The sequence below is a fragment of the Gopherus evgoodei genome, chromosome 21 (assembly GCF_007399415.2).
Source record: "Gopherus evgoodei ecotype Sinaloan lineage chromosome 21, rGopEvg1_v1.p, whole genome shotgun sequence".
Classification (NCBI taxonomy): Eukaryota; Metazoa; Chordata; order Testudines; family Testudinidae; genus Gopherus; species Gopherus evgoodei.
This window is the reverse complement of record NC_044342.1, coordinates 7,471,461-7,497,357: the sequence shown is the minus strand read 5'-3', so window position 1 is coordinate 7,497,357 and position 25,897 is coordinate 7,471,461. Positions and strand designations below refer to the sequence as shown.

Here is a 25,897-nt window from a genome sequence, read left to right as displayed (position 1 = left end):
AGGGTAGCATGAAAAAACCCTTTTCTCCATATCTTCATTTAAATATTACCAGGCATAGTACTGAAGTCAATTGAAGAACTCAGCAGAGTAAGCACCATGTCTGAAGGAAAATGCTTGAAGAATAGAGGGGACAATGGCTAAATGTTTAGCAAACAGCTAGTTCCTCCCTTCCACCCCACAAAATAACTTAGAATATAAGAATGGCCATACTGGGTCAGACCAAAGACCCATCTACTCCAGTATCCCATCTTCTGACAGCAGCCAATGCCAGGTGCCCCACAGGGGCAGAATAGATAATCATCAAGTGACCCATCTCCTGTCGCCCATTCCCAGCTTCTGGCAAACAGAGTTTCGGGACAGCATTCCTGCCCATTCTGGCTAATAGCCTTTGCTGGATCTATGCTCCATGAACTTATCTAGTTCTTTTTTGAATCCTATTATAGTCTTGGCCTTCACAATATCCTCTGGCAAAGAGTTCCACAGACTGATTGTGCGTTATGTGAAAAAAGACTTCCTTTAATTTATTTTAAACCTGCTGCCTGTTAATTTCATTTGGTGACCCCTAATTCTTGTGTACAAGAAGGAGCAAATAACTCTTCTTTATTTATTTTCTCTAAGTTCCCTAATTTCCGCTGGAAAGAAAGAAAGAAAGAAAGAAAGAAAGAAAGAAAGAAAGAAAGAAAGAAAGAAAGAAAGAAAGAAAGAAAGAGCCTACCCCTGGAAACTCATAAAGAGCATGAGGACAATTATTGATAGGAATACGCTTATTGATTTCAGTGAGACTGCTGTCAGAAAATCATAGAAATGTAGGGGAGGAATGGATCTTGAGAGGTCATCTACTCCAGCCCCCCATAGTCATGCAGGATTAAGTATGCCTAGACCATCCCTGAGAGTTGTTTCTGGCAAGTTATTCACAGGCATAAATGTTTGTTTGCAGAATTGAGACCTTAATGGGAACATTTCAACCAGCAATCTAATCCAGAGATAGATAGATACTTGTTTAAAAAGTTTCAGGTGCTGCATATACCCGTACCATCTGTTGGGGATTTGTGATTTGTTTTAAAATGCTTTCTGCCCCCTGCTGCGGAGTCAAGCAGTAACACAGATGGCAAGGAAAACTGACTGGAGAAGAATGAAACACGTATTTCTGCTGTGTAAAATATGCAGTCATCTCTCTCTGGATAACACTGAATAATATTTGCTCTCTAACTTCTTTTACTAAAAGTGATCATAGGTAAGAATTGTGAGAATAGCAGACAAAAGAAATTTCAGAGAGAAGTTTGATGTTTAAGATGTTGCAGTCCCTGGAAGAACGATATCTTAAAAAAACTGTATGAAATCTTCCACCCAGAAAATCCATCTACCTATTTCCATTCACACCCCTCTATCTATTTATGTCTGTTGGTTCCCATACACACCCATAATCTATCTAATCTATCTATCTATCTATTGGTAAATCCTGAGGCCTGAAGCATTAGGAAGATGGGAGCTTGTGGACAAAATGGAGGAGGAATAGTCCAAAGCAGCTTAAGATGTGAGGATTTTCAAGCACTCCATTGCTAAGGGACTTCTCTGCCACGATCTATGGTAGGGCAAAGGGAATTGACTGAATGGCTGTGCTCTGCGATTTCATTTCCATTTTAGTTATATGACAGTTTGGAACATTTAGTTAAAGTGCAGTTACGTTTTGGGAGTGTGGGGGTGTAAATTACAATTGAACGTATTGGGCGATTCACGGACAAGCCATGGATGTTGAATGTACCTCACAAAGGTTCCCATCAGTAGAGTGGGAATAAGGGGCTTGGGCAGAGAAGCAAGAGGGAGGAAAAGAGGGAAAAGGTGGCTGCTTGCTGCTGGGAGAGCCTCTTGGGGGGTCAGGCCTCTCTCAAGAGCCCTAAATACCAATGATATCTCCCCACGAGCTGAGCTGAGACAGCTGGATGGTGCAGAACAGCGGCAGTCACAGAAGGTTGGTGGAGACCTGTGAAACAGAGCAATTGCTTGTCCAAGGCAATGGATGGCTCAGAGGCCATGGACAGCAGTGATGCTACAGCCCCAGCATCTTTGAGGGGACACAGGGCAACAAAGCTAAGCAACTTGGACTGAAGCCACGCAGAAAACAGCATCCAGCTCAAGGGACACTAGTGCAGGTCTCCCTTCACAGCAAGAAAAACTGAAGTCACTTCAGGTAGGTTAGGTAGTACAGCAGCCCATGGAGCACTGGCTAGCTAGAATCCTTGGACTTCTCCAACCCAGGGCAACTAATGGTGATGAGCCAGCTGAGGAAGAGGGAATTGGCCAGAACTCATCAGCCACTTGCACCAGCTGTAGGTTGGACTGAGGTTACTTGTAAGATACCCTGGGGAAATCTCACATAATAGGATTTCTTAATTTATTAATAGCTGGTTTTCTCAAATTCATTCACATCTCCCTCCCATCTACACACCCCAAATAAAGTTTGTTTGGTTGTATCGCCTGGACTCAGTGTTTTCCAGTGGGGAAGAATTGCCCTTCAAGGGTTTCCATGGTGATGTATGTATTTTCCCAGGTTTCTGGGTCAAAGCTGGAGCCAGTGCATGTGAAGTCTTTAAGAAAACCCATATAAAAATTGAGCCTGATCCTTTTGGCTTCTGACACACCTGGCAGAGGGAGTCACGTGGCAAATGGTTTAATTGGTTTTGCTTGGCAGGTTTAAGTCAAAATATGGAACATTTCAAAATCAAAAAATGTATATTTAAAAAAAATGTCTTGTGGGTTGTTAAGCTGTCATTTTCCAGCCAGCTCTGCCCCAGACACAAACATTAGAAAATTAGGAAATACTTCATAAATGGTCCAGCCACATCTTGAGAGAATTATCTGGACATCTCTAGTTTGTTGAGCTAGATTCCAGTGACCAGAGCCCAACTGCTGTCTCTCTGATGGAGGAGATTCACATCGGGGGTGATGAACCATGACTACATGTGCTTGCAAGGTTATTTATAGAACAGCTGAATAGTAACAATCCATTGTTATCAAGGAGGCTACACTGGGAGGAAGGTACTACCCAATGTGAGTAAGACTCAGACACTTGACACATAATGCAGCTAAAATTTGAGTTAAAAGCAAACAACAAGTCATTACATTCTTACTCAGATTTTGCTCTGTCATTACTCAAGCAAAACTCCCACTGAGTGTCCCAGAGGAAGGATATTGCGTACAGATGTTAAAGTGTCAACTAGAACCAATGCAGTCTCTCAGGAGCAGAAATGTTGATTACATAAATCATATCTATCTATCTATCTATCTATCTATACACAGTGATTTGCAGATGGAAAGGAATAGACTCATCTGTGTAAAAAAGCCTATTTTTACAATCATTTTTATAAATGAGTGGTATTGCACATGGGGGATTTTGCCCATGTCTTCCTCAGCCAAGAAGAGTCTTCAACCAAGGGAAGGTTGATTCATTTGGGATTGAAAGTAATATCTTCAAAAAAAAAGAAAGAAAAAGAAAAAATCCTGAGGTCAAATTTTTAAAGGTATTTAGGCACCTAGTGGGATTTTCCAAAACATCTAGGTGAATAACCTCCATTGATTTCAACAGATATTAGGAGAAACTTCAACATATCTTTTATATTTGACTCTTTTTTAACTTTTATCTTGTTCTATTTTTCTAAAGGAAATGTCAGCTACTGAGGCAGTAAGAGCAGGGAGCCACACAGCAGAGACAGAATTCATCCTGTTGGGGTTTGGAAGAGGTCTGTGGATGGAGATGTTCCCCTTTGTGATGTTCCTGGTGATTTACATAATAACCATGCTGGGAAACACCATCCTGGTCCTCATCATTGGAGCTGATTCTCAGCTTCACACCTCCATGTACTTTCTCCTCACGAACTTGTCACTCTTAGAACTTGGCAACTCCTCATCCATTGCCCCCAGAGCCATGGTGAGCTTCCTATCAGGGAGCAAAGCCATTTCCTACAATGGATGTGCCACCCAATTCTTCTTTGTCACTTTTTTCCTCACCACCGAAGGGTTCGTCCTGGCAGCCATGGTGTACGATCAATACTTGGCCATCTGCAACCCGCTCCGGTATCCCATCACCATGTCCAAGTGGGTTTGTATTTGGCTCGTAGTGGGATCATATATCTGTGGCTGTGCGAACTCCATGGTGCAAACAGGCTTCACTTTTACACTACTCTTTTGTGGGTCTAATGAGATGGATCATTTCTTTTGCGATGGCCCTCCCCTGATTAGTCTCTCCTGCAGTGACACGTTCTTCAATAACATTGTGATGTTTACCTTATGTGGCCTCATTATAGTGAGCACTGCACTGATTACGCTTGTCTCCTATGTCTATATCATCTCCACCATCCTCAGGATTAATTCTGCTGAGGGCAGACACAAAGCCTTCTCCACCTGCACCTCCCACCTGGTGGTTGTGGCTTTATTTTATGTGTCCACTGCTTTGATGTATGCCCAGCTCACTAGGCTAGCTTTTCTGTACCCAAGGAAAGTGGTGTCCATCTTTTATACCCTTTTTGCTCCCATGTTGAATCCTTTCATCTACAGCCTCAGGAACAAGGATGTGAAAGATGCTTTGAGAAGGACTATGAGCAAGAAATGTTTCAAAAAATGAACATTATCTTTGAACATACAGATGAAACCAATTGGATCAAACTATTTTGCAATACAACAACAAATTTTGAGGAAATGTTACTTTTTTATTGGGATTAGTTTGGGAGCAAGTATAAAAAAATCTTTGGGAACCACAGTATCTATCTATCTATTTCTCTTTCTGCTTCCCTCTCCACTTATCTGACTAGATGACCTGTGGAACTCATTGCTACTGGATATTATTTATATACATATCATTTCAATATATTTTCAGAATTTTAAAATGGCTTTGATATGTATAGGGCTTCATGCTTTGGGATATTAGTCAGCTACTGCCTGTCTGAGTTAGGAATACATTTTCTCCATGATTTATCATTCAATTCACCTGTCTTTGAAACAGTTGATACTGGCCATCATAGGAGACAGGATTCTCCTGCATAGCAATTCCTTTGTTTCTATAATGTTCCAGTACACTGAACATACAATATATTCAAGACAATAAAGTATCTCTCTATATATTTGCATGTTTACATATACTTACAACAGGAATGACCTCCATCCAAATTGTTAGGTAATATACATTTGCTTAGTTAATCTGATCTCTGTGTATCTACACCAGCTCAAGATCTGGCTCTTTAGTGATCACTGATGCCTAGGTAGAGTAGCTGTTTGGTGATGATGACCAATGTGTGAACTAGCAAGGAAACTGATAGATCCCATGCTAACCTTGATCATCTATGTATAGTACTCCTATGTCATGTCATGGAATCATAGAATATCAGGGTTCGAAGGGACCTCAGGAGATCATCTATTTCAACTCCCTGCTCAAAGCAGGACCAATTCCCAACTAAATCATCCCAGCCAGGGCTTTGTCAAGCCTGACCTTACAAACCTCTAAGGAAGAAGATTCCACCGCCTCTCTAGGTAACCCATTCCAGTGCTTCACCACCCTCCTAGTGACAAAGTTTTTCCTAATATCCAACCTAAACCTCCCTGTACCATGGCAGACCCCGAACCCGACCCCAACCCCAACCCCTGCCCCTGCCCCTGCCTTGAAGGGTTAAATAACAGCCCTGGGAAGGGGCTGTGGCTGGAAAAAGCAGCTGTTAGGCTAAGCTGATTGGGGAAGTGGCTGTAGCTGGGGCCACGCCCCAAACTGAGCAACAGGGCCTTATAGGAGTCTGCTTGTTTACACTCGCCCACCGCAACTTCAGACCGTTACTCCTTGTTCTGTCATCAGGTACCACTGAGAAAAGCCTAGATCCATCTTCTTTGGAATCCTCTTTCAGGTAGTTGAAAGCAGCTATCAAATCCCCCCTCATTCTTCTCTTCTGCAGACTAAACAATCCCAGGTCCCTCAACCTATCCTTGTAGGTCATGTGCTCCATCCCCCTAATAATTTTTGTTGCCCTCTGCTGGACTCTTTCCAACTTTTCCACATCTTTCTTGTAGATTGGGGCCCAAAACTGGACACAGTACTCCAGATGAGGCCTCACCAATGTTGAATAGAGGGGAATGATCATGTCCCTCAATCTGCTGACAATACCCCTACTTACACAGTCCAAAATGCTGTTAGCCTTCTTGGTGCAAGGGCACACTGTTGACTCATATCCAGCTTCTCGTCTACTGTAACCCCTAGGTCCTTTTTGTCAGTTACAGCTATTCCCCTATTCCATTTTGTTTCCCCAGACTCCATTTTGTTTTCTGTTCTCCTGCGGCCGCCCTTCCCTGGCTGTTAAGTTGTTTACCAGGGCCACTGCCCTTCTCAAAGGGAGGGCCCCTTAAGTTGTTTAACAAGAGCCATTGCCCTTCTCAAAGGGATGGCCACTTGTGCTGCATGCTAAATGGGACCACTGCCCTTTTCAAAGGGTTAGTCCTGTTATCACCTCGTTGAACCTGGGCTTGGTGTAGGGTAGGCAATGTCCAGAGCTGCAAGGCCTATTGTGGTTTTAAGATCCTGGGCATGAGTCATAGTCTCATGTGCTCTTGAGTCACCTATTGCACAGGACTATGTCCAGGCATGTCTCTGGGCTTACCTTCAGTTTTTCCCCTGTGCCCCCTCCCCTGTGACAGAGGGAGCCTATCAGGATTACTGGTGGGAAACTGCTCAAGTTTGCCTTTAAAACCAGACATTTTTGAAACACACCTCAGAAAGGTTCCTGCATTGCTGCCTGGTCTGATCAGCCAGGGGTTCTGGGGGGTCCTTTCTCCGCTCTCGTTTTATTTTTGAGCGTACCCCCGTTTTTGAACCCCCCCCCCCACAAAAAACGAATTGCTACCTGAGAGATCTCCTGATTATTGAGACTGTACCGAACCCTCCTTGCCTCTTCTGATGTTGCTGCTGCTTCTGCCTTTGCTGCTGCCTTGGGGACTGGTAAGAATCCCTCTGTAAAACTTTCTATACTTTTATTTTATTATTTTAGCTGCTGGCTCTGTTTCCCCAGCACACAGACTCAAGCTAAACCTTGGTCTGTGTCTTAAAACCTCTCTTAAACTACAGAGCTCTTTGCCACTGCTAAGCTCTGCTCCTGTGGGCTTTGCCTTGGGGCTCTCTGCTTTCAGCTGTATCCACCGCTGTAGCTACCATCCCTTGGCTTCCTTTGGAGCTGGGTCCTGGATACATACCACTCTGCCCTCTGTAACCTCCCCATAGCATAAGGTGCACCATAGGTCTTGTTTTTTTTAATAAGTCATAGTTTGTTAAGATTGTAGAGCTTGTAAGTTTCTGTGATATTTGTTGTGTTGCCTAATTGTTGGTTAAGATAAGTTTAGAAAATCATTGCCTGGTTGTATTCTGTAGCTGCTTGTCATTTTATATAAGTTTGATTAAGTTAGGGGATAGATAAGGTTTTTACTATTTGAATTTGTCTTCCCACTGCCCCAATTCCCCCGCCCCCGAGCTCCCCAGTCACTCATTGCAGTCTCTCTGCTGTTTAAACTTGCAGCCTGTCTGCTCTCTGTGTCTCCCTGAGTTTAAATCTCCCTCTGTAGTGCCTCTATCTTTGGTTTCTGCTCCACCACGTGCTCCTCTTCCCCCATCCTCTAACCTCATTCCTCTACCACTGCCTTTCTCTCTCTCTCTCTCTCTTTTAATCCCTTCCCCCACGTGTTCACCCCGCTCCTACTGCTGCCAAACCTCAATTGTATTACTGAAGTCTAGCATAAAACCCCATTGGTTACCCTTTTTCTCTCTCACACACCTCACATTTATATTTACACCACTGTGACACATTTTTACCTAAAGTTGTTGGTTATTTAACACATTTTACCCATAACTGTTAGTTGGTTATATGCTGCTGTGACACACCCTTTACCTAGAAATTGTTAGCTACCTGTTACATTTATACTTCAGTGTTAGTTGGTTACCAACTGTATTGTACCCAACTGTATTGTACCCCACTGTATTGTACCCCACTATTGAAACCCCCTATACTATACTAAAAGAACTCCCTCCCCAATTGCCTACCTTAACAAACCCCATACCCCTCACTATTACATTTTCCCTGTTTTTGCATTTCCTTAATAAAGTTTATTTTGCACCCCACCTGTGTGGTAATTGCTCCCCAAGATCCCATATACCTGCAGGCAGGGACATGGCGTCACGAACAGGATCTTGGGGTAACAATTACTGCCCTCCCTGTCCCTGGAAAGAGGCCAAGACCTCTGGGACAGAGGAAGATCAGACCAACCACCTACAATACCACTTGCTGCAAAGTAAACAGCAGCCTAAGGCCCTAGAATGGGTCTGTACTATTGGCAAAGGCCAGAGCTCCAGGGTGTATACCACCCACCTGGGGCTCACTGATGTGGGGTGCCTCTTAACCTGCCACCCCACATTCAGGGCCAGCCCTGCTGATTCCAGCCTCCGACCAGTCTGCACTAAGGCAGGAGAGCCAGCCGCAGATTCAGATCCCACCCGCCTCTGGAGAGAGGTGGGAAGGGTTGTGAAAGCCTGCGGGAGGGCTCCATCTAAGCTCGCCCCTGAACCTCGAATTTTGCAGGGGTCCCCCACCCACCAGATATTAACAGAACTGGTGCAGAAGCTGGATGAAATTCGAAAGCCCAAGAAACTGTGGCATGACATATATAAACCCCAAAAGGTAGCCACAGTTACCTATGAGATTCTGGCTCAGGCCCTTGATAAACTAACTGTTTTCCATGGGGCCCTAATGACCTCAGCCAAGGAGGCCACTAGCCAGGCTAGCCAGGAGGGACCACCGCTGACCTCTAGCCTGCCCAGTCCCAATAAATCCCCTGAAAAACCACCCCCCATATACCCACCCAGAGACCTCATCTCCCCTCAAGAAAACCCCACTATACCCAGCCCTACCTTCAGCCCCTCTAGAGGCCCAAGCCCATGAACCTGCACCCACTGTCACCTCTGGTGAAGCCCTGCCGGTATCCATCAGTCGTATAAAGATTGATAACCAGGGCAATACCACACAGGTGACAGAACTCCGACCTCGCTCCAAAGCAGAGATGAAGGAGTTCATCTCGGACACCGCTAGGGGGGCCAATGAGCCACCACTACTGTGGCTAGGCCGCCTGGCTCTGGAAAATGGACAAGAGTTAGTGGATAGAGAAGAGGGCATAGTATTAGCCAGGACCAGTAGCTGGTCCAGGGGTCTCTCAGGGAGCCTGGTAATATCTAACACTGCATGGCCCCTGACCGCCCCAGCACTGGCCTTCCTCCATTTACAGCACTCCCTTCAAGGGATCCAAGTCCCCAGAGGAAGCGTCAAGGACATCTCTTCCCTCAGATGTGCCATCGCAGGGGGGTCCATCATGCTGTGGTCCCCTACCCAACACCCTCTGGGGCTTACTCAGGCTCAGATTAACCAGGTCAATGCCTTCAGACACGTTATTGACCCCACCGAGATACCCATAGACGAAGCTGCCATTGACTTAGCCATGGATAGCAGTACCACCCCTGACACTGGGGCAGTTCTGTGGCTAAGGGGGTATGCTAGGCGCCCCATTGGGCGACTCTATGAAGCCCTCGAGAAAATAAGATGGCCCTCAGCCCAAGCTCTACCCATCAGTCCACCCCCACCACACATCAGTCCACCCCCACCACACGCCAGTCCACACCCCCCACATGCCAGTTCACAACCCAGGCCCCAGTACTCACAGCATTCATTTACAGAACGCAAAATTTTTGGGTTCTTATTGTACAAGGGCCTCACTAAGGAGGTTGTACGTAAGCTCAATAGTGAGCAGCAAAGAGCCTTGGCCATAGCTCTGGGATGGGAAGAGCGCTCAGAACCTTCCCAGCCAAAAAACGGGTAATGGCCGGGTGCTTGGCGGTGGCCAGCACCCGGCAAGGGGACCCCCGCCCCTATTATCCGCTAGTTTTTGACAAGGGTCTCGTCATCCCTTTTTTGCTGGACACGGGGGCACAGGTGTCCATTGTTCCTCCTCACGTCCCTCACACCCCCACAGGACACACCATTTATGTGCAAGGCCTCAACAGCACAGAACCCCGTGCAGAAGTAAAGGTACACGCAACCATAGGCCACACACCAGTAACATTTCGGGCCCTAGTGGGACCCATGCCACTCCTTGGGGTTCAGGAGCTACGGCGTTTTAAACTGGCCGAAGCCGTGCTTGATGCACTACCAGTCACCCTATCGGGTGCCAGTGCCCCCCATGAACCTGAACTTCTCAACCCCACACCCTGGAAATACAGACCCATACCCACAGCCCCAGAAGGTCAACCACACATTGCCCAGCTCATTGAAACATTGCTTAATGATAACAAGATTCGGCGTGTGTCAGCGAGCAAATACTTGTCCAGTGCATGGGGAATCCCAAAACCACACAAAACCAATGAGTACAGGATGGTTATAGATTATCGCGCCGCTAACAAACACATACGATCAGTAGCATTCGCCGCCAAATGGGATATCCCCACTATAGAACGCATCCTACTGGACGACACTAACCAATGGGCCTGTACAATAGACCTAAAAGATATGTTTTATCAGATCCCCCTCTATGACCCCAAGGGATTGTTAAACTTCGCTTACCAGGGAGCCCAGTACCAATGGCAAGCGTGTCCCCAAGGGTACAAAAACTCACCTGCCTGTGCCAGTGAGGCCCTAACCCGCACATTAGAGAAGGTACCATCCCTCCCCAACATTCATGTTGTCTATTACGTGGACGACATTCTTATAACTGGCACCATACCAACTGAAGTACAAAAGGTCACTGAACAGGTTCAGGCCGCTTTATCCACCGATGGGTGGAACCTCAATTTGCCTAAAAGTGTCCTCACTGCTACTTCTACCTTTCAGTTTTTAGGTTTTACTGTAGAAAAGGGACAGCTACGCCACTTAACTTACCACCCACTCACGAATTCTTTCCCCTTGGGGGTAGCTCCCCCCAGACGTGACGTGCAGCATGTGTTAGGTGTAATTAACTATCACAGACAGTTTCTCCCTGCTGCTTTGTTGCCACAACTATCTGTTTTGCAGCAATATGCCAGGAACATTAAAACCCCTTGGACACCAGAGGCCGAGCAGGCGGTGTCTTCCCTGGCTGCCTGGTTGGGCTCTGGGCCCACCTTGGCTCGATGGAATCCCACCAACCCTACTGAGATTACCCTCACTGTGTCCTCAGACCATGTGGCCGTAACTGTGTCCCAAGAGGACCTCCCTGTCCACAATCAGGCCCGGAAGTTGTCAGGACCCGAATATCGTTATGGGCCTGTGGGCATTGCCATGCTTGCTGTCCAGTGTGCTCTCCCATGGGGTAAATCTGCCACAGGCACCCTAAAGGGGCCTCATGTGGAGCTTCTCCCATACCTCACCTTCACCCCGGCCCCCCAGTTCCAGGGAGCCCCTGCTACCTGGGAGCGACTCGTTTACCAGGCCCAGGAGGTATTTGGACATTGGGCCCTCAAGTCCTCCTCCACTGCAGCTCCCACTGAGCCGGGGGCTATTGCCCAACTGAGTGCCTATGCCCCTTGGATTGTATCTGATGGGGGCACATCGCCTTCTCCCCGAGCAGGAATGCTGTGTGCTACCTGTAACACCCTCAAAGTTAAACTCTTAGATTTTTCCAGCTCAGCTCAGAAGGCCGAAGCAGAAGGCGTCCTACTGGCAGCCTCTCACATTGTGGCAGCCCACCCGAAAACACGCGTGGTCCTGGGAGTGGACTCAAGCTACTGCGTGTCCATCCTGATGGGAGAAGGACGGCCCACCGCTCATGAAGAAATATGGGCACAGATTACTCAACTGGCAGCACAGTCCAAGCTGCCATGGTTTGTTACTCATTGTCCTTCACACAGGTCTGACAGTAACCCTCTTCATTCCAGCCTGGATCTACAACTCCGAGAATATAAGTGTAACACATCCCAGGTTAACATTATCTCTTGCAGTGATCCCTTCATCACCTGGCTTCATAAAGAGTGGGGGCACCTGCCTGCCCGTGCCCTACATCAGCTGTTGACTGACCGAGGGAGACGAACATCGAGCGTGTCTAGGCAGCAGTGCACCCAAGCTGTTCAAGGGTGTCTGAGCTGCCAACAGGCACGAGTCACTAACAAGCCTGTCTATGCTCATGGTGCTTATAGCCCTGAGCACTTTAGCCCAGGTAAAACCTGGCAGATGGACCTCATTGGCCCCCTCCCGGGGGCCAAACAGTATCCAAAGGGACTTGTAATAGTTGACCTAGGGTCTCGTCAGTTAATGTGTTCTCCCCTCAGGCGATCTACTGCACCAGCTGTTTCTGTAGCCCTTCTCCAGGTAATTGCTGCCTGGGGGGCACCCGAAGAGATCCAGACCGATGGAGGGCCACCGTTCACCAGTAAAGCTATAGACCAGACGGTGTCCCAGTGGGGGGTGCGTCTTCACACCCACCTGCCATATCACCCCCAAAGCAACGGAGTCGTAGAGAGACGGATCGGAATGCTGAAGACCCAGATTCGGGCCATACTTAGCACCCCTGATTACAAGGGGTGGGACCGGGTCCTGCCTCAAGCCCTCATTTCCCTTAATACAGCATACAGCCGATGGCCAGAAATTGCTCCTAAACCACGGGAACCTTGGAAACCTGCCTATAGTATTTCTCAGCCAGTGTGGGTCTCTATTCCCAATGCCCAGGGAACCTGCACTCCACTAGCAGCCACCATCATCACACCTGGCCGGTTCCCTAACACCTATCATATTCAAATAGATGGACGGGGCAAGCCTGACCTGGTCCACCACAACTGGCTTAGTGTTCAGTCATAACAGGCCCTAGATGGGCCACTTTTCTTTTATGTCTCCATAGGAATCAGTCGCCATGATTGCCGCCCCGCCTCGAGAAAACCCCCTGGTTGCCTGGTTGAGAGCCTACGCCCTACAGGAGGTCCTCATCGGGAACCTGTCAGATGTCCCCCCATCACACGATTGCGTTGCCTGTACAAGACCAAAGGCCTCAGAGGGAGGGTCCCCCTTCCTCTGGGAGTTCCTCCCGCTCATGAACCTGACTCCACAGCATCCAGCTTCAGCCTGCAACAACACAAACTGGGTTCATCGGCCTCTGTTCACGTGCAACACCACCAGCGACGACCGAAGACCCAACTCATTCGCCCCTGTTGCGGTGACAGGACCACTCCCAGCAGCCCCCTGCATCGTGTTCTTTGGCTTCTCCAATCCCACTCCGTTGGGGCAGTATCCCAATTGCACCCAATGGTTCATAGGACCTCAGCCTAACTCAAACCCCAAGAAAGGAAGCTCAAGATACTGCACTGAGTTCATCATCTTTCAACAAGTAGAGTGTTTAACCCCACCCAATACTTATCCACAGCTCAGACCCATGTAGAACTGAGACAGGTCAGAGCCGCCCACCTACTATGGATGGAGGTCGATATACCACCTGGCCAGAAATCCCCCCAGCGAAGCTCCATCCATGACCAGTTTTTACCCTCTTCCCCAGGACAAGTGTGGCTCTGTGGGAACAACATTGCCCGGACTGCTCTACCCGCATTCCCAAAGGGGGTATGTGCCATCGGGCAACTCGTCATAAAGGGAGGAGGGCTCTTTCACCACCGTCGCCCCTTCTTCTCCTCACCACGCAAACGACGAACAGCCACCGCATGGGAGCGACTCAAGTCAGCCACCGAGATGGTCATAGGAGGGTACATACAGTTTAACCCCCTCTCATACAGTTTAACTTTACAGCAAATCCGTGGACTGTCGCTTGGTCTGGAAGCCCTCACCAACATCACAGCAGAAGGACTTCGTCGAACCAGCGACGCCCTCACTATCCTAGCCAACTACGCCGAGCAGAACCGTCTTCTGATCCAGACCATCCTACAGAAGGACTTTTGTGTCGCCTTGGAGGACCTCGATCCTCGCTTTAAAGGACAATGTTGCCTGCGCCTTCAGCCTGGGTGGAACAATGTCTCAGCCGTGGCTGACCAACTATCCTCCCTCGCCGTCCAGATTCGTAAAGAGCGTAAGCAGTGGGATTGGTGGCAAGCTCAGTGGTCCAGCTGGGGGTTGGGGACCTGGGCTCAGTCCATCAAGCAGTGGCTTATCACTGTGGCTATTGTTCTTGTGGCCTTTCTGTTGGGGATAGCAGTGGTCAAGCAGCTAATTCATAAGGTTGTGTCAGCCCTGCCTTTGCAGGTGAGGTATTCCCCCATCCCCTTGGACAGCAGCAAACCACCACCTCCATACTACGAAGACGATGACTTGTAAAACCTTTCTTTTTTCCTCTTTTTTTTTTTTTTTCCTTTTTTTGGTCTTTGCATGGGACATCCCCCTCACAGCCCGTTCAGGTCGGCCAGGGGGGCATGTCAGTTACAGCTATTCCCCTATTCCATTTTGTTTCCCCAGACTCCATTTTGTTTTCTGTTCTCCTGTGGCCGCCCTTCCCTGGCTGTTAAGTTGTTTACCAGGGCCACTGCCCTTCTCAAAGGGAGGGCCCCTTAAGTTGTTTAACAAGAGCCATTGCCCTTCTCAAAGGGATGGCCACTTGTGCTGCATGCTAAATGGGACCACTGCCCTTTTCAAAGGGTTAGTCCTGTTATCACCTCGTTGAACCTGGGCTTGGTGTAGGGTAGGCAATGTCCAGAGCTGCAAGGCCTATTGTGGTTTTAAGATCCTGGGCATGAGTCATAGTCTCATGTGCTCTTGAGTCACCTATTGCACAGGACTATGTCCAGGCATGTCTCTGGGCTTACCTTCAGTTTTTCCTCTGTGCCCCCTCCCCTGTGACAGAGGGAGCCTATCAGGATTACTGGTGGGAAACTGCTCAAGTTTGCCTTTAAAACCAGACATTTTTGAAACACACCTCAGAAAGGTTCCTGCATTGCTGCCTGGTCTGATCAGCCAGGGGTTCTGGGGGGTCCTTTCTCCGCTCTTGTTTTATTTTTGAGCGTACCCCCGTTTTTGAACCCCCCCCCCACGAAAAACGAATTGCTACCTGAGAGATCTCCTGATTATTGAGACTGTACCGAACCCTCCTTGCCTCTTCTGATGTTGCTGCTGCTTCTGCCTTTGCTGCTGCCTTGGGGACTGGTAAGAATCCCTCTGTAAAACTTTCTATACTTTTATTTTATTATTTTAGCTGCTGGCTCTGTTTCCCCAGCACACAGACTCAAGCTAAACCTTGGTCTGTGTCTTAAAACCTCTCTTAAACTACAGAGCTCTTTGCCACTGCTAAGCTCTGCTCCTGTGGGCTTTGCCTTGGGGCTCTCTGCTTTCAGCTGTATCCACCGCTGTAGCTACCATCCCTTGGCTTCCTTTGGAGCTGGGTCCTGGATACATACCACTCTGCCCTCTGTAACCTCCCCATAGCATAAGGTGCACCATAGGTCTTGTTTTTTTTAATAAGTCATAGTTTGTTAAGATTGTAGAGCTTGTAAGTTTCTGTGATATTTGTTGTGTTGCCTAATTGTTGGTTAAGATAAGTTTAGAAAATCATTGCCTGGTTGTATTCTGTAGCTGCTTGTCATTTTATATAAGTTTGATTAAGTTAGGGGATAGATAAGGTTTTTACTATTTGAATTTGTCTTCCCACTGCCCCAATTCCCCCGCCCCCGAGCTCCCCAGTCACTCATTGCAGTCTCTCTGCTGTTTAAACTTGCAGCCTGTCTGCTCTCTGTGTCTCCCTGAGTTTAAATCTCCCTCTGTAGTGCCTCTATCTTTGGTTTCTGCTCCACCACGTGCTCCTCTTCCCCCATCCTCTAACCTCATTCCTCTACCACTGCCTTTCTCTCTCTCTCTCTCTCTTTTAATCCCTTCCCCCACGTGTTCACCCCGCTCCTACTGCTGCCAAACCTCAATTGTATTACTGAAGTCTAGCATAAAACCCCATTGGTTACCCTTTTTCTCTCTCACACACCTCACATTTATATTTACACCACTGTGACACATTTTTACCTAAAGTTGTTGGTTATTTAACACATTTTACCCATAACTGTTAGTTGGTTATATGCTGCTGTGACACACCCTTTACCTAGAAATTGTTAGCTACCTGTTACATTTATACTTCAGTGTTAGTTGGTTACCAACTGTATTGTACCCAACTGTATTGTACCCCACTGTATTGTACCCCACTATTGAAACCCCCTATACTATACTAAAAGAACTCCCTCCCCAATTGCCTACCTTAACAAACCCCATACCCCTCACTATTACATTTTCCCTGTTTTTGCATTTCCTTAATAAAGTTTATTTTGCACCCCACCTGTGTGGTAATTGCTCCCCAAGATCCCATATACCTGCAGGCAGGGACACTTTTCTGCAGAACTGCTTCCTAGACATTCGGCCCCTAGTCTGTAACAGTGAATGGGATTCTTCCGTCCTAAGTGCAGGACTCTGCACTTGTCCTTGTTTAACCTCATCAGGTTTCTTTTGGCCCAATCCTCTAATTTGTCTGGGTCCCCTTTATCCTGTCCCTACCCTACCACTCCTCCCAGTTTAGTGTCATCTGCAAACTTGCTGAGGGTGCAGTCCATGCCATTCTCTAGATCATTAATGAAGATACTGAACAAAACCAGTCCCAGGACCGATTCTTGGGGCACTACACTTGAAACCGGCTGCCAACTAGACATGGAGCCATTGATCACTACCCGTTGAGCCAGATGATCAACATAAGAATAACCATTCCAGGTCAGACCAAAGGTCCATCTACCCTATTATCCTGTCTACTGACAGTGGCCAATGCCGGTTGCCCCAGAGGGAATGAACCTAACAGACAATGCTCAAGTGATCTCTCTCCTGCCATCCATGCAGAGCTTCCCAGAAGGGGCGGGGGGGGAAGTGGGGAAATTTGCCCCAGGCACCAGGTTCCACAAGGGCCTCCACGAGAATGGCTGAGGCTCCCTCCCCGACCCTGCCTCTGCCCCTCTCCCAGAGCCTCAGCCCATCCAGCAACATCCTGGAACAGCTGCAGCAGGGCCCCTGAGCTTGGCCCCACTCAGAGTCATGTGGTAAGGGTGCGGGGCTGCGAGCTCCAGGCCGAGTGGCTCCTCCATCTAACATGTGGCTCTGAGTGGGTTGGCTAAGGTGCAGTGAGTCCTGGGGACAGTCAGGGAATAGGGAGAGGGCAGAGGTTGGGGGGTTGGTCAGGAGACAGGGAACCGGGGGGGGGCGTTGGATGGTGGGCATTCTGGGGGTCTGTCAGGACTCAGCAAGTTGGGGAGTGGATAGGTGTTGGGGCAGACAGGGAGCATGGGTGGGGTCTTGGGGTGGTGGGGGTTTCTGGGGGACACTGAGGGGACAAGGAGGAGGATGGGTCGGGGATTCTGAGGGAGGACAGGCAGTCAGGGGCAGGAAGTGGGTGGGGGTTAGCTAGGGGGCAGGACCAGGCTTTTTGGGAGGCACAGCCTTCCCTACCCCAAAGCTCATTCAGCAGTTTGAGGCTTGCAGAAGAGCCAAGCTGTTAGCTTTTCCATTAGGGCTACCATCCCTTTCACTTCTCAAATGCCAAATTATAGTCTATATTTAATTTCAGTGCCATAGGGAGATTCATGTCAGGGAAGGGTAGCTTCGTTTAAAATTAGCCACTGGGGGAGGGATCACAAGAGAAGAGCAATATCCTTCCCAACCCTACCAAGGGAGACCCCACTCCACTGCATTTCCAGCGGCCTCAGAGGGGTTAATTCAATGGTTCTCAAACTTTTGTCCTGGTGACCTTTTCACCTAGCAAACCTCTGAGTGCAACCCCCCCTTATAAATTGAAAACACTTTTTTATATATATTTAACACTATTATAAATGTTGGAGGCAAAGTGGGGTTTGAGGTGGAGACTGACAGCTTGTGACTCCCAGTAATAACCTCGTGACCCTGAGGGGTCCTGACCTCCAGTTTGAGAACCCCTGGGTTAATTTAATTTAAGCACCCTATCTCCATTCACATGCATGTGCTATTTTGAGCATTTCAGTTTTCACAACATAGGCTCATCCCAGATTCTGGACCAAGCTCAAATGCTCAGTTCATGGAGTATGTACATAAGCTATACTAAAGTCAAACCCATAGTAACCATCTCCAGTTTGTGAGGGACCCCATGGAGCCAGTCTTTAGGAAACAGATAAATGCATGGTGGTTATGTACATTAATGGTTATTAGCCTGGATGGGTAAGGAATGGCGTCCCTAGCCTCTGTTTTTCAGAGGATGGATGGCAGGAGAGAGATCACTTGATCATTACTTGTTAGGTTCACTCCCTCTGGGGCACTTGGCTTTGTCTACTGTCGGTAGACAGGATATTGGGCTGGATGGACCTTTGGTTTGACCCAGTATGGCTGTTCTTTTGTTCTACCCTAAATGAACCCATAGTTATGGAGACAGATATGAGTCAAGGAAGCCAGCAGAGTATCAGAAACCTGGAAAAATCTCTGACTGGATAACCTCAGGGGTTTGGTCACAATCTGAGGTGGTTCAGAAGTTTTGGATTTTTTTTTAAAGCAGAATTTTATTTTTTCTTTAAACAATCAAACACAGCAAGCAGCAAATATTTGACCACACACTTCTTAAACCCCAAACCATCTTCAGGTTTTGGCAGACTAAAATTTCAGCTTTTCAATTAAAAAAACAGCAACAAATTTTGAAGAAAAGCAGGCATTGTCCATGATTTTTTTTCTGCTTTTTAAAAACCCCTAGTTTTCGATCCAGAAGAAGTTTTGATGGAAGATATTTGTCTAATCCTTTTAGCACTAGCTGATGCTGAGAACCGGTGATACCTTGTAAAGAAGTTTTCTCAAAACTGGGTTTGTGCCTAGATGCAGAAGTTTTATTTTTCCCAGGGCTGCCTGTGGGGGGGGGAGCAAGTGGGTCAATTTGCACCAGGCTCAGCAGTGGGCCCCCCACGAGAATATAGTATTGCGTAGTATTGCAATTTTTTTATGGAAGGCGCCCCCAAAATTGATTTTTCCTTGTACCCCTGAATCCTCTGGGAGGTCCTGCATCCATCTCCATCCTCTGACAGACAGAGACTAGGGACACCATTCCTTACCCATCCTGGCTAATCACCATTTATGGACTTCACCACCATGAATTCATCCAGTTCTCTTTTAAACATTGTTATAGTCCCTAGCCTTCACAACCTCCTCAAGCAAGGAGTTCCACAAGTAGACTGTGTGTGCTGAGTGAAGAAGAACTTCCTTTTATTTGTTTTAAATCTGCTGCCTATTAATTTCATTTGGTGTCCCCTAGTTCTTGTATTATGGGAATAAGTAAATCACTTTTCCTTATCCACTTTCTCAACATCACTAATGATTTTATATACCTCTATCATATCCCCCCTTGCCTCCTCTTTTCCAAGCTGAAGAGTCCTAGCCTCTTTAATCTTTCCTCATATGGGACCCTCTCCAAACCCCTAATAATTTCAGTTGCCTTTTTCTGAACCTTTTCTAGTGCCAGTATATCTTTTTTGAGATGAGGAGACCACATCTGTATGCAGTTTCAAGATGTGGGCGTACCACTGATTTATATAAGGGCAATAATATATTCTCAGTCTTATTCTCTATCCCCTTTTTAATTATTCCTAACATTCTTTTTGTTTTTTTACCACTTCACTGTTTACCCCTTTTTCCAGATTATTTATGAATCAGTTGAGTAGGACTGGGCCTAGGACTGACCCTTGGGGAACACCACTAATTACCTCTCTCCATTCTAAGAATTTACCATTAATTCCTGCCCTTTGTTCCCTGTCTTTTAACCAGTTCTCAATCCATGAAAGGATCTTCCCTTTTATCCCATTACAGCTTAATTTACATAAGAGCCTTTGGTGAGGGACCTTATCAAAGACTTTCTGGAAATCTAAGTACACTATGTCCACTGGATCCCCCTTGTCCGCATGTTTGTTTAACCCCTTCAAAGAACTCTAATAGATTAGTAAGACACAATTTCCCTTTACAGAAACCATGTTGACTATTGCTCAACAGTTTGTTTTTCTATGTGTCTGATAATTTTATTCTTAACTATTGTTTCGACTACTTTGCCTGGTACCGACTTTCTATCCACCTTATATTCCATTCATCCAGCCTATGCTACTTTAACTTGCCAGCAAGAATACTGTGGGAGACTGCATCAAAAGCTTTGCTAAAGTCAAGGAATAACACATCCATTGCTTTCCCCTCATCCGCAGACCCAGTTATCTTATCATAGAAGGCAATTAGGTTAGTCAGGCATGACTTGCCCTTGGAAAATCGATGCTGACTGTTCCTGATCACTTTTCTCTCCTCCAAGTGCTTCATAATTGCTTCAGAATTGTCTGAAATAGAGCTCAATAAAGCAAGTTGTTTTGATTCAAATCTCACCCATATTTGTGCAAACCAGGAGCATTCACTGATCCAGGTGTAAATCACTAGGAGCTACATGCAAATCAGTGGGTCTGATTTTCCTCTCATTCACCTTGATGTAAATTAGAAGTCACTCCACTGAAGTAAATGCATTTACACTGTCCTAAAGTGTGTGTAATTTGACGGATAATCAGGCTCATTTGCTCTACATTTTACGACGCAATAAACTTAGTTACTAATAACATTTCCCTTTTTGATTTGGTTGTGAAATGAAAAACACACTTTGAGCCCATTGCTGCAGCACTCTTTGAAAATAACATCACCTTGACTTCAGGAGAGATTTTGGTGCATTATGTCTTGCCAGATCAAATTTACTATGCAGATTTATCATGGAAATCCCAGGTTATTAATCTGCAATTCTAATTTATTGACTTCAGAATGTACCATCTGAAAAATAAATCTAAGTATAGAGATGAATTGTCTGTTTTCAGTAAGTGAATTCCTACCTTTACTGCTGCTTGGCAGGGTTGGCTGATGGATGGGATTCACATCCTGCCAGGAGCTAATCTCCAGGGGCCATTGCACTAAGACCTCTATTAGTCTGTCTATTAATACACTAATAGAATGTGCATTGGCTTCTCTTAAAATCCCCATCCATGTCCTGCTTCCTGCCTCCTTCTAGGGCTACTCTACTGCAGTGGAAAAGGGGATGTGGAGCTGGGACTCTGGGGATGAGAAAGGAGATTAGGAACTCAGGAGTTTCTGTGTTGGTAACCCCAGAGAGACGTGGTTTGAGAAGAGCAACCAGCTGCATGTGGAACAGGGACTGGATATCTGAAGAGGAACTGAATCAATAGGTCTGATGGAGAGGGCTTGTCCCTGTTATACCAGACACAGTGCTGGCAAAAATTTTCAAAGGAGCCAATGGGATTTAAGTGCCCATTATCCATTGAAATGGGCACCTAGCCCTCTTGGGTAACTTTGAAAATCCTAGTCCTAGCCTCTGCCATTTAATTTAGTGGAAAACCATCTTTGGTTGTGAGTAGAACTGGTTAGGACTTTTCAATGCAAATATTTATTCACCAGGTAATGCAATTTCTGCAAAATCAAAATTTTCTGTCAGAAAATTTAGATTTTGATCACTTTTTTCCTTCTGATTCTTCTCTTGGGAAAATCAGATCAAACTATTTTGGTTTGTCAAATCAAATCGAAACTTTTCATTTCAGGACAGCTAAACATTCGCCTGTGTTCACCTATGCTGCCCTGTTGCATCCTGGGAACTGTAGTCCACGTGCCTCATGACTATTTTCTCCCCTGCAGGCTAGTTTTTCCTGTTGGCTAAACATATCATCCATTGCTGTCTGGCTGAACCAACATGGTTCCTCTCCTGCCACACACAGGATGGTGTTGGTGGGTGTTAGTATATAGGCCTGTTTGTTAGCCTGAGATAGAATTTTGGGTTTAATTTTTGATACTCTTATATCCTTACTAATATGTGTGAACAAAAAACAAAGACACTGTATGTTGCTTCTGCCCAGCCAGATGGATTTCTTACTATAAAGAGAAGAGATAGAGTTTATAGTGTTACAGGGTATGGTGGAAGTGTAATATATACAAGCATACACTGTAAGGTTGCCTGGCTCCTTTCTCAAGCCAGGGTCAAGCAACCAGTTAGGAGAGCCAAGGGAGTTGAGGGGAGTCATGAGAAACACTAAAAGCCAAAGAAAAACCTAGTCTTGGCCAGTACACAACCTCACTCTTTGCCCCTCCCATGAGATACAAAAGAGATGGTACCAAGACCACATATTCATGACCATCCAAAATGGAACTTGACCATAAGTTGTAAGGGATGTGACTGCGGGCATGCACTGTAGGTATATTTGGGCCTGCTAAGAAGGAGGAGGTGAGAATAGGGAACAGGACACGAGCAAAGGCTCTGTGCCATCAGAGATATGAATATGCTTGCTTGAAACTAACCAAATATCCCATTGCCTGCACTTTGGACTTCTGGTCTTCTGCTTTCTGTCTGCTTGACAAGAACAGGGGAAGAGTCGGGCCCTCAAACCAGTGGGACTTGGAGATAACATCCCATTGAGAGATACAGGGCAGTTTTCCATCTCAGAACTATTCGCTCAGGTTCTCTGTCGATGCAGAAATATGGCACTGTCTCTGGTATACCAGGGGCACATTCTCTATTCTCAGATCTATTGTTCCAGTTTCTCTGCAGAGGCTTTGGCACTGGTTACAATGAGATTATTTTTATAAGCATTTCCTGCACAAGGGTCTAGGATATAAAAAGAAAAACAAAACAAACAAGCAAACAAACATAAAGCTGATATTTTGAGGTAATCACATGACTCCAGGAGTTTTGACCCTTGCAATAGGCCTACGGTGCCTATGTGTTTATCTAGTCCTGTATAAATTGCACACAGTTATAGATTCTTAGATCCCAAAGTCATTGTGATCAGCTAGTCTGACAGCCTTTTTAACACAGGATTTAGAATTTTCCCCAAAATAATGGACACTCAAGGACATAAGGAATTAAGACTAAAAAAGTAAAATGTTTCCCCAGAAGTCTGAATTTCATCACGTTTCTATACTCAAATGTACAGTCCTATTTTTTTTCCCAACAGACCAAACAACTCAACATCTTACAGCTTAGTAGCGCAATTAATGCTATCACCCTGTGCTGGATTCAAGAAAATGACCATAAAGATGTAAAGCTTTTTATACCAACACTCTGAGCTTGGGTTTCCCCAAAGTTTTCATAGGAGGGGAACCAGTTTCTAAGAAAGAGATCATCTAATCATGAGTACCTCCTCTGTAATCACTTGGTCTGGTTCAGAAACCTTCTTTAAGGGACCAGGTTGACACAAAAATAGTTATAGAGAAAATGATTAAAATAAACTCATCCACACATCTAATCACAGGTGAATTTACATATGGGGAGCATAAAAATAGTCTCCTAGACTCCACGGGCAGAAGGGATCATCATGATCACTTAGTCTGACCTTGTATACATTATGGGCCACAGACCCTCACCCATCCACTCTTGTAACAGGCTGAGAGCATCTGGCTGAGCTACAGAAGTCCTCAAATCTTGATTTAAATACTTCAAGTTACAGAGAATTCACCATTTACACTAGTTCAAACCAGAACCATGCCCAATGCTACCGGGGAAGGTGAAAATCCCCCATGGTCTCTGTCAATTTAACCTAGGGGAAATTCTTTCCCATCCCCAAATATGGCAATCAGTTAGACCCTGAGCATGTGGGTAAGAGTCACCAGCCAAAGGGGATATGTAGTAGTTTGGAAGGAATAAGACAAAAAGTAGCTGCACAGGGTGCAGAGAGGAGATTGTATGTGTGTGTGTGTATGTGTGTGTATATTGAGATTTGTTGGAGAATAAGTCTTCTGGAAACTCTAATAGAGATCTAAACTAAGCTTCAACTAGTAGGAATAGTGTTGATTAGTGAGAGTGCTAGGAGGAGTACAGGATCAAAGAACCACTTTCTTTAACAATAAAGTCTAACTCTGTCAGTGGTCTATTTACCTATGCTACTTCCATAACATTTTTTTCCATGTACTCCATCTTTACAACATCTAAGAACCCTAACTGTGCAGCCATTAGACCTGGTCAAAATTATTCATGCTAGCCATTCTTCTATCAGACAATGTGGTATTCTTAAAACTGAAATATTCAGTGGTAAAATATCAATGGCTGGCTTTTTTAAATTGCCTTCTGGAATGAAATCCATGCTGACCTGAAAGGTACACAACTCCTAACTCAATTTTTATTCAATCGTTATTCAAGACAGCTATAGTGGAATTTGCATGAGTACAAAATAACGAACGTCCCCAAGACTTGGTCCACAGAAAATGGAAATGATCTTTTAGCTTCCTTAGTTTGCTTCCCTAGGGCTCATGAAGCATCATTGTCCTTGTGGGTCATTCTAGTGCTCTTTCCTGCCTTGTACCAAGAGAGTGGTCTCCTACCCATTCTCTTGGGAGAACTGACTGAACAGTCTGTGTCCCAATTTCCCAACCGCTCCAGACGATAGACACCAGAGACTGATGGGAATTGGAACACCAGATCTGAACACCTCTTGAATTCCAGGGATCATCCAATCCTTATTGAAATCCCCCCACCCCCACCAGCCACGTCTTTTCCCTGGTCTCACTAACATTCCTTGTGGGTAGAGGACAGACAGAGTTTGGATATACAAAATAGAAAGGAGATTATTTACTAAGGTTCCTGGAGAGAGACTGACATGTGGTTCTCTCAGTCTTTCCAGCTCAGCTTGTATCAATAAAAAGGATCTCTATCCATCCTGGCCTTACATGCCATAAGGAGGATGCTGCTCATATTCCACCAGCATGGAACTCTCTGTCTCTTTGGAGGGCTGTGTCTGTAACAGAGGCCCGGTGGACAGCAATCACACCACAGAAAGCTTTCCTTAGTGCCCCCTTCACTTCTTGGTTTCTCAGGCAGTAGATGAAGGGGTTCAGCATGGGGGTGACAATAGTGTACATGACCGACACCAGCTTGTTCAAGTTAAAAGGGTGGATCTTCTTGGGCCGGGCATACATGAAGAAGGAGGTTGAGAAGAAGAGGATGACCACAGTGAGGTGGGAGGCGCAGGTGGAGAAGGCTTTCTTCCTCCCTTGGACAGTGCGGAGGTGCAAGATGGTGGCAATGATGCACAGGTAGGATACAATAGTCAAAGAGAGCGGGACCATCAAGATGATCAAGGCTAGCGCAAAGTCCACAGTCTCTGCCAGTGACATGTCGGTGCAGGCCAGGTTCAGCACTGGGGAGATATCACAGAAGAAATGGTTGATGATCCCTGGGCTGCGAAATGTCAGTTGCGAGATGAACGACACTTTGACCAGGGAGATGGAGAAGCCACTTACCCAGGAGACAGCTGCCAGCTGCAGGCAGAACTGGTGGGTCATGATGGCCGGGTAACGCAGCGGGTTGCAGATGACTGCTATGTGGCCATAGGCCATGGAAGCCAGCAGGACACACTCAGTGCATAAGAGAGAGCTCAAGAAGTAGAGTTGGGTCATGCATCCCACAAAGGAGATGCTCTTGTTCTCCACCAGGAAATTCACCAGCAGTTTGGGGATGGTGACTGAGATGTACCAGGATTCCAGGAAGGAGAGGTGACTGAGGAAGAAATACATGGGGTTGCGGAGGTGATGGTTTGTCTGGATCAAGGCAATGATGACCATATTCTCCAGGAGGGTTAGCATATAGGCACCAGGAATATCACAAAGAGCAGTATCTGTAGCTCCAAGATGGTTGGGAATCCCAGCAAGATGAACTCCTGGACACCGGTGTCATTCTCCTGCTCCATATGGCCCTTGAGGGTCTGCAGAGTCAGAAATAGACAGAAATAAGTGGATGAAGTCACAGATGCCTGTTTTCTTGATATCTTTCACTTCAGCACTTTACTTTGATACTCCTCATTATTAGACCCAACTTCTAGTTTTGGAACCCCTCACCATTGAGGGAACTATGGCCCAGATTCTCAAACGGTGACTGCAAGTGCTATACTAAT

At 46.2% G+C, this 25,897-nt stretch overlaps 1 protein-coding gene and 1 pseudogene across 1 annotated transcript; one reads left to right on the top strand and one right to left on the bottom strand.

Moving 5' to 3' along the window:
• Positions 1–3,685: 3,685 nt before the first annotated feature.
• LOC115637868 (olfactory receptor 12-like) lies at positions 3,686–4,618 on the top strand. The gene has a single exon (XM_030539467.1). The coding sequence runs from the start codon at positions 3,746–3,748 to the stop codon at positions 4,616–4,618; it is 873 nt and encodes a 290-aa protein (XP_030395327.1). The 5' UTR covers positions 3,686–3,745.
• Positions 4,619–24,695: 20,077 nt separating this feature from the next.
• LOC115637867 lies at positions 24,696–25,693 on the bottom strand (annotated as a pseudogene).
• Between the last annotated feature and the right edge of the window lie 204 nt (positions 25,694–25,897).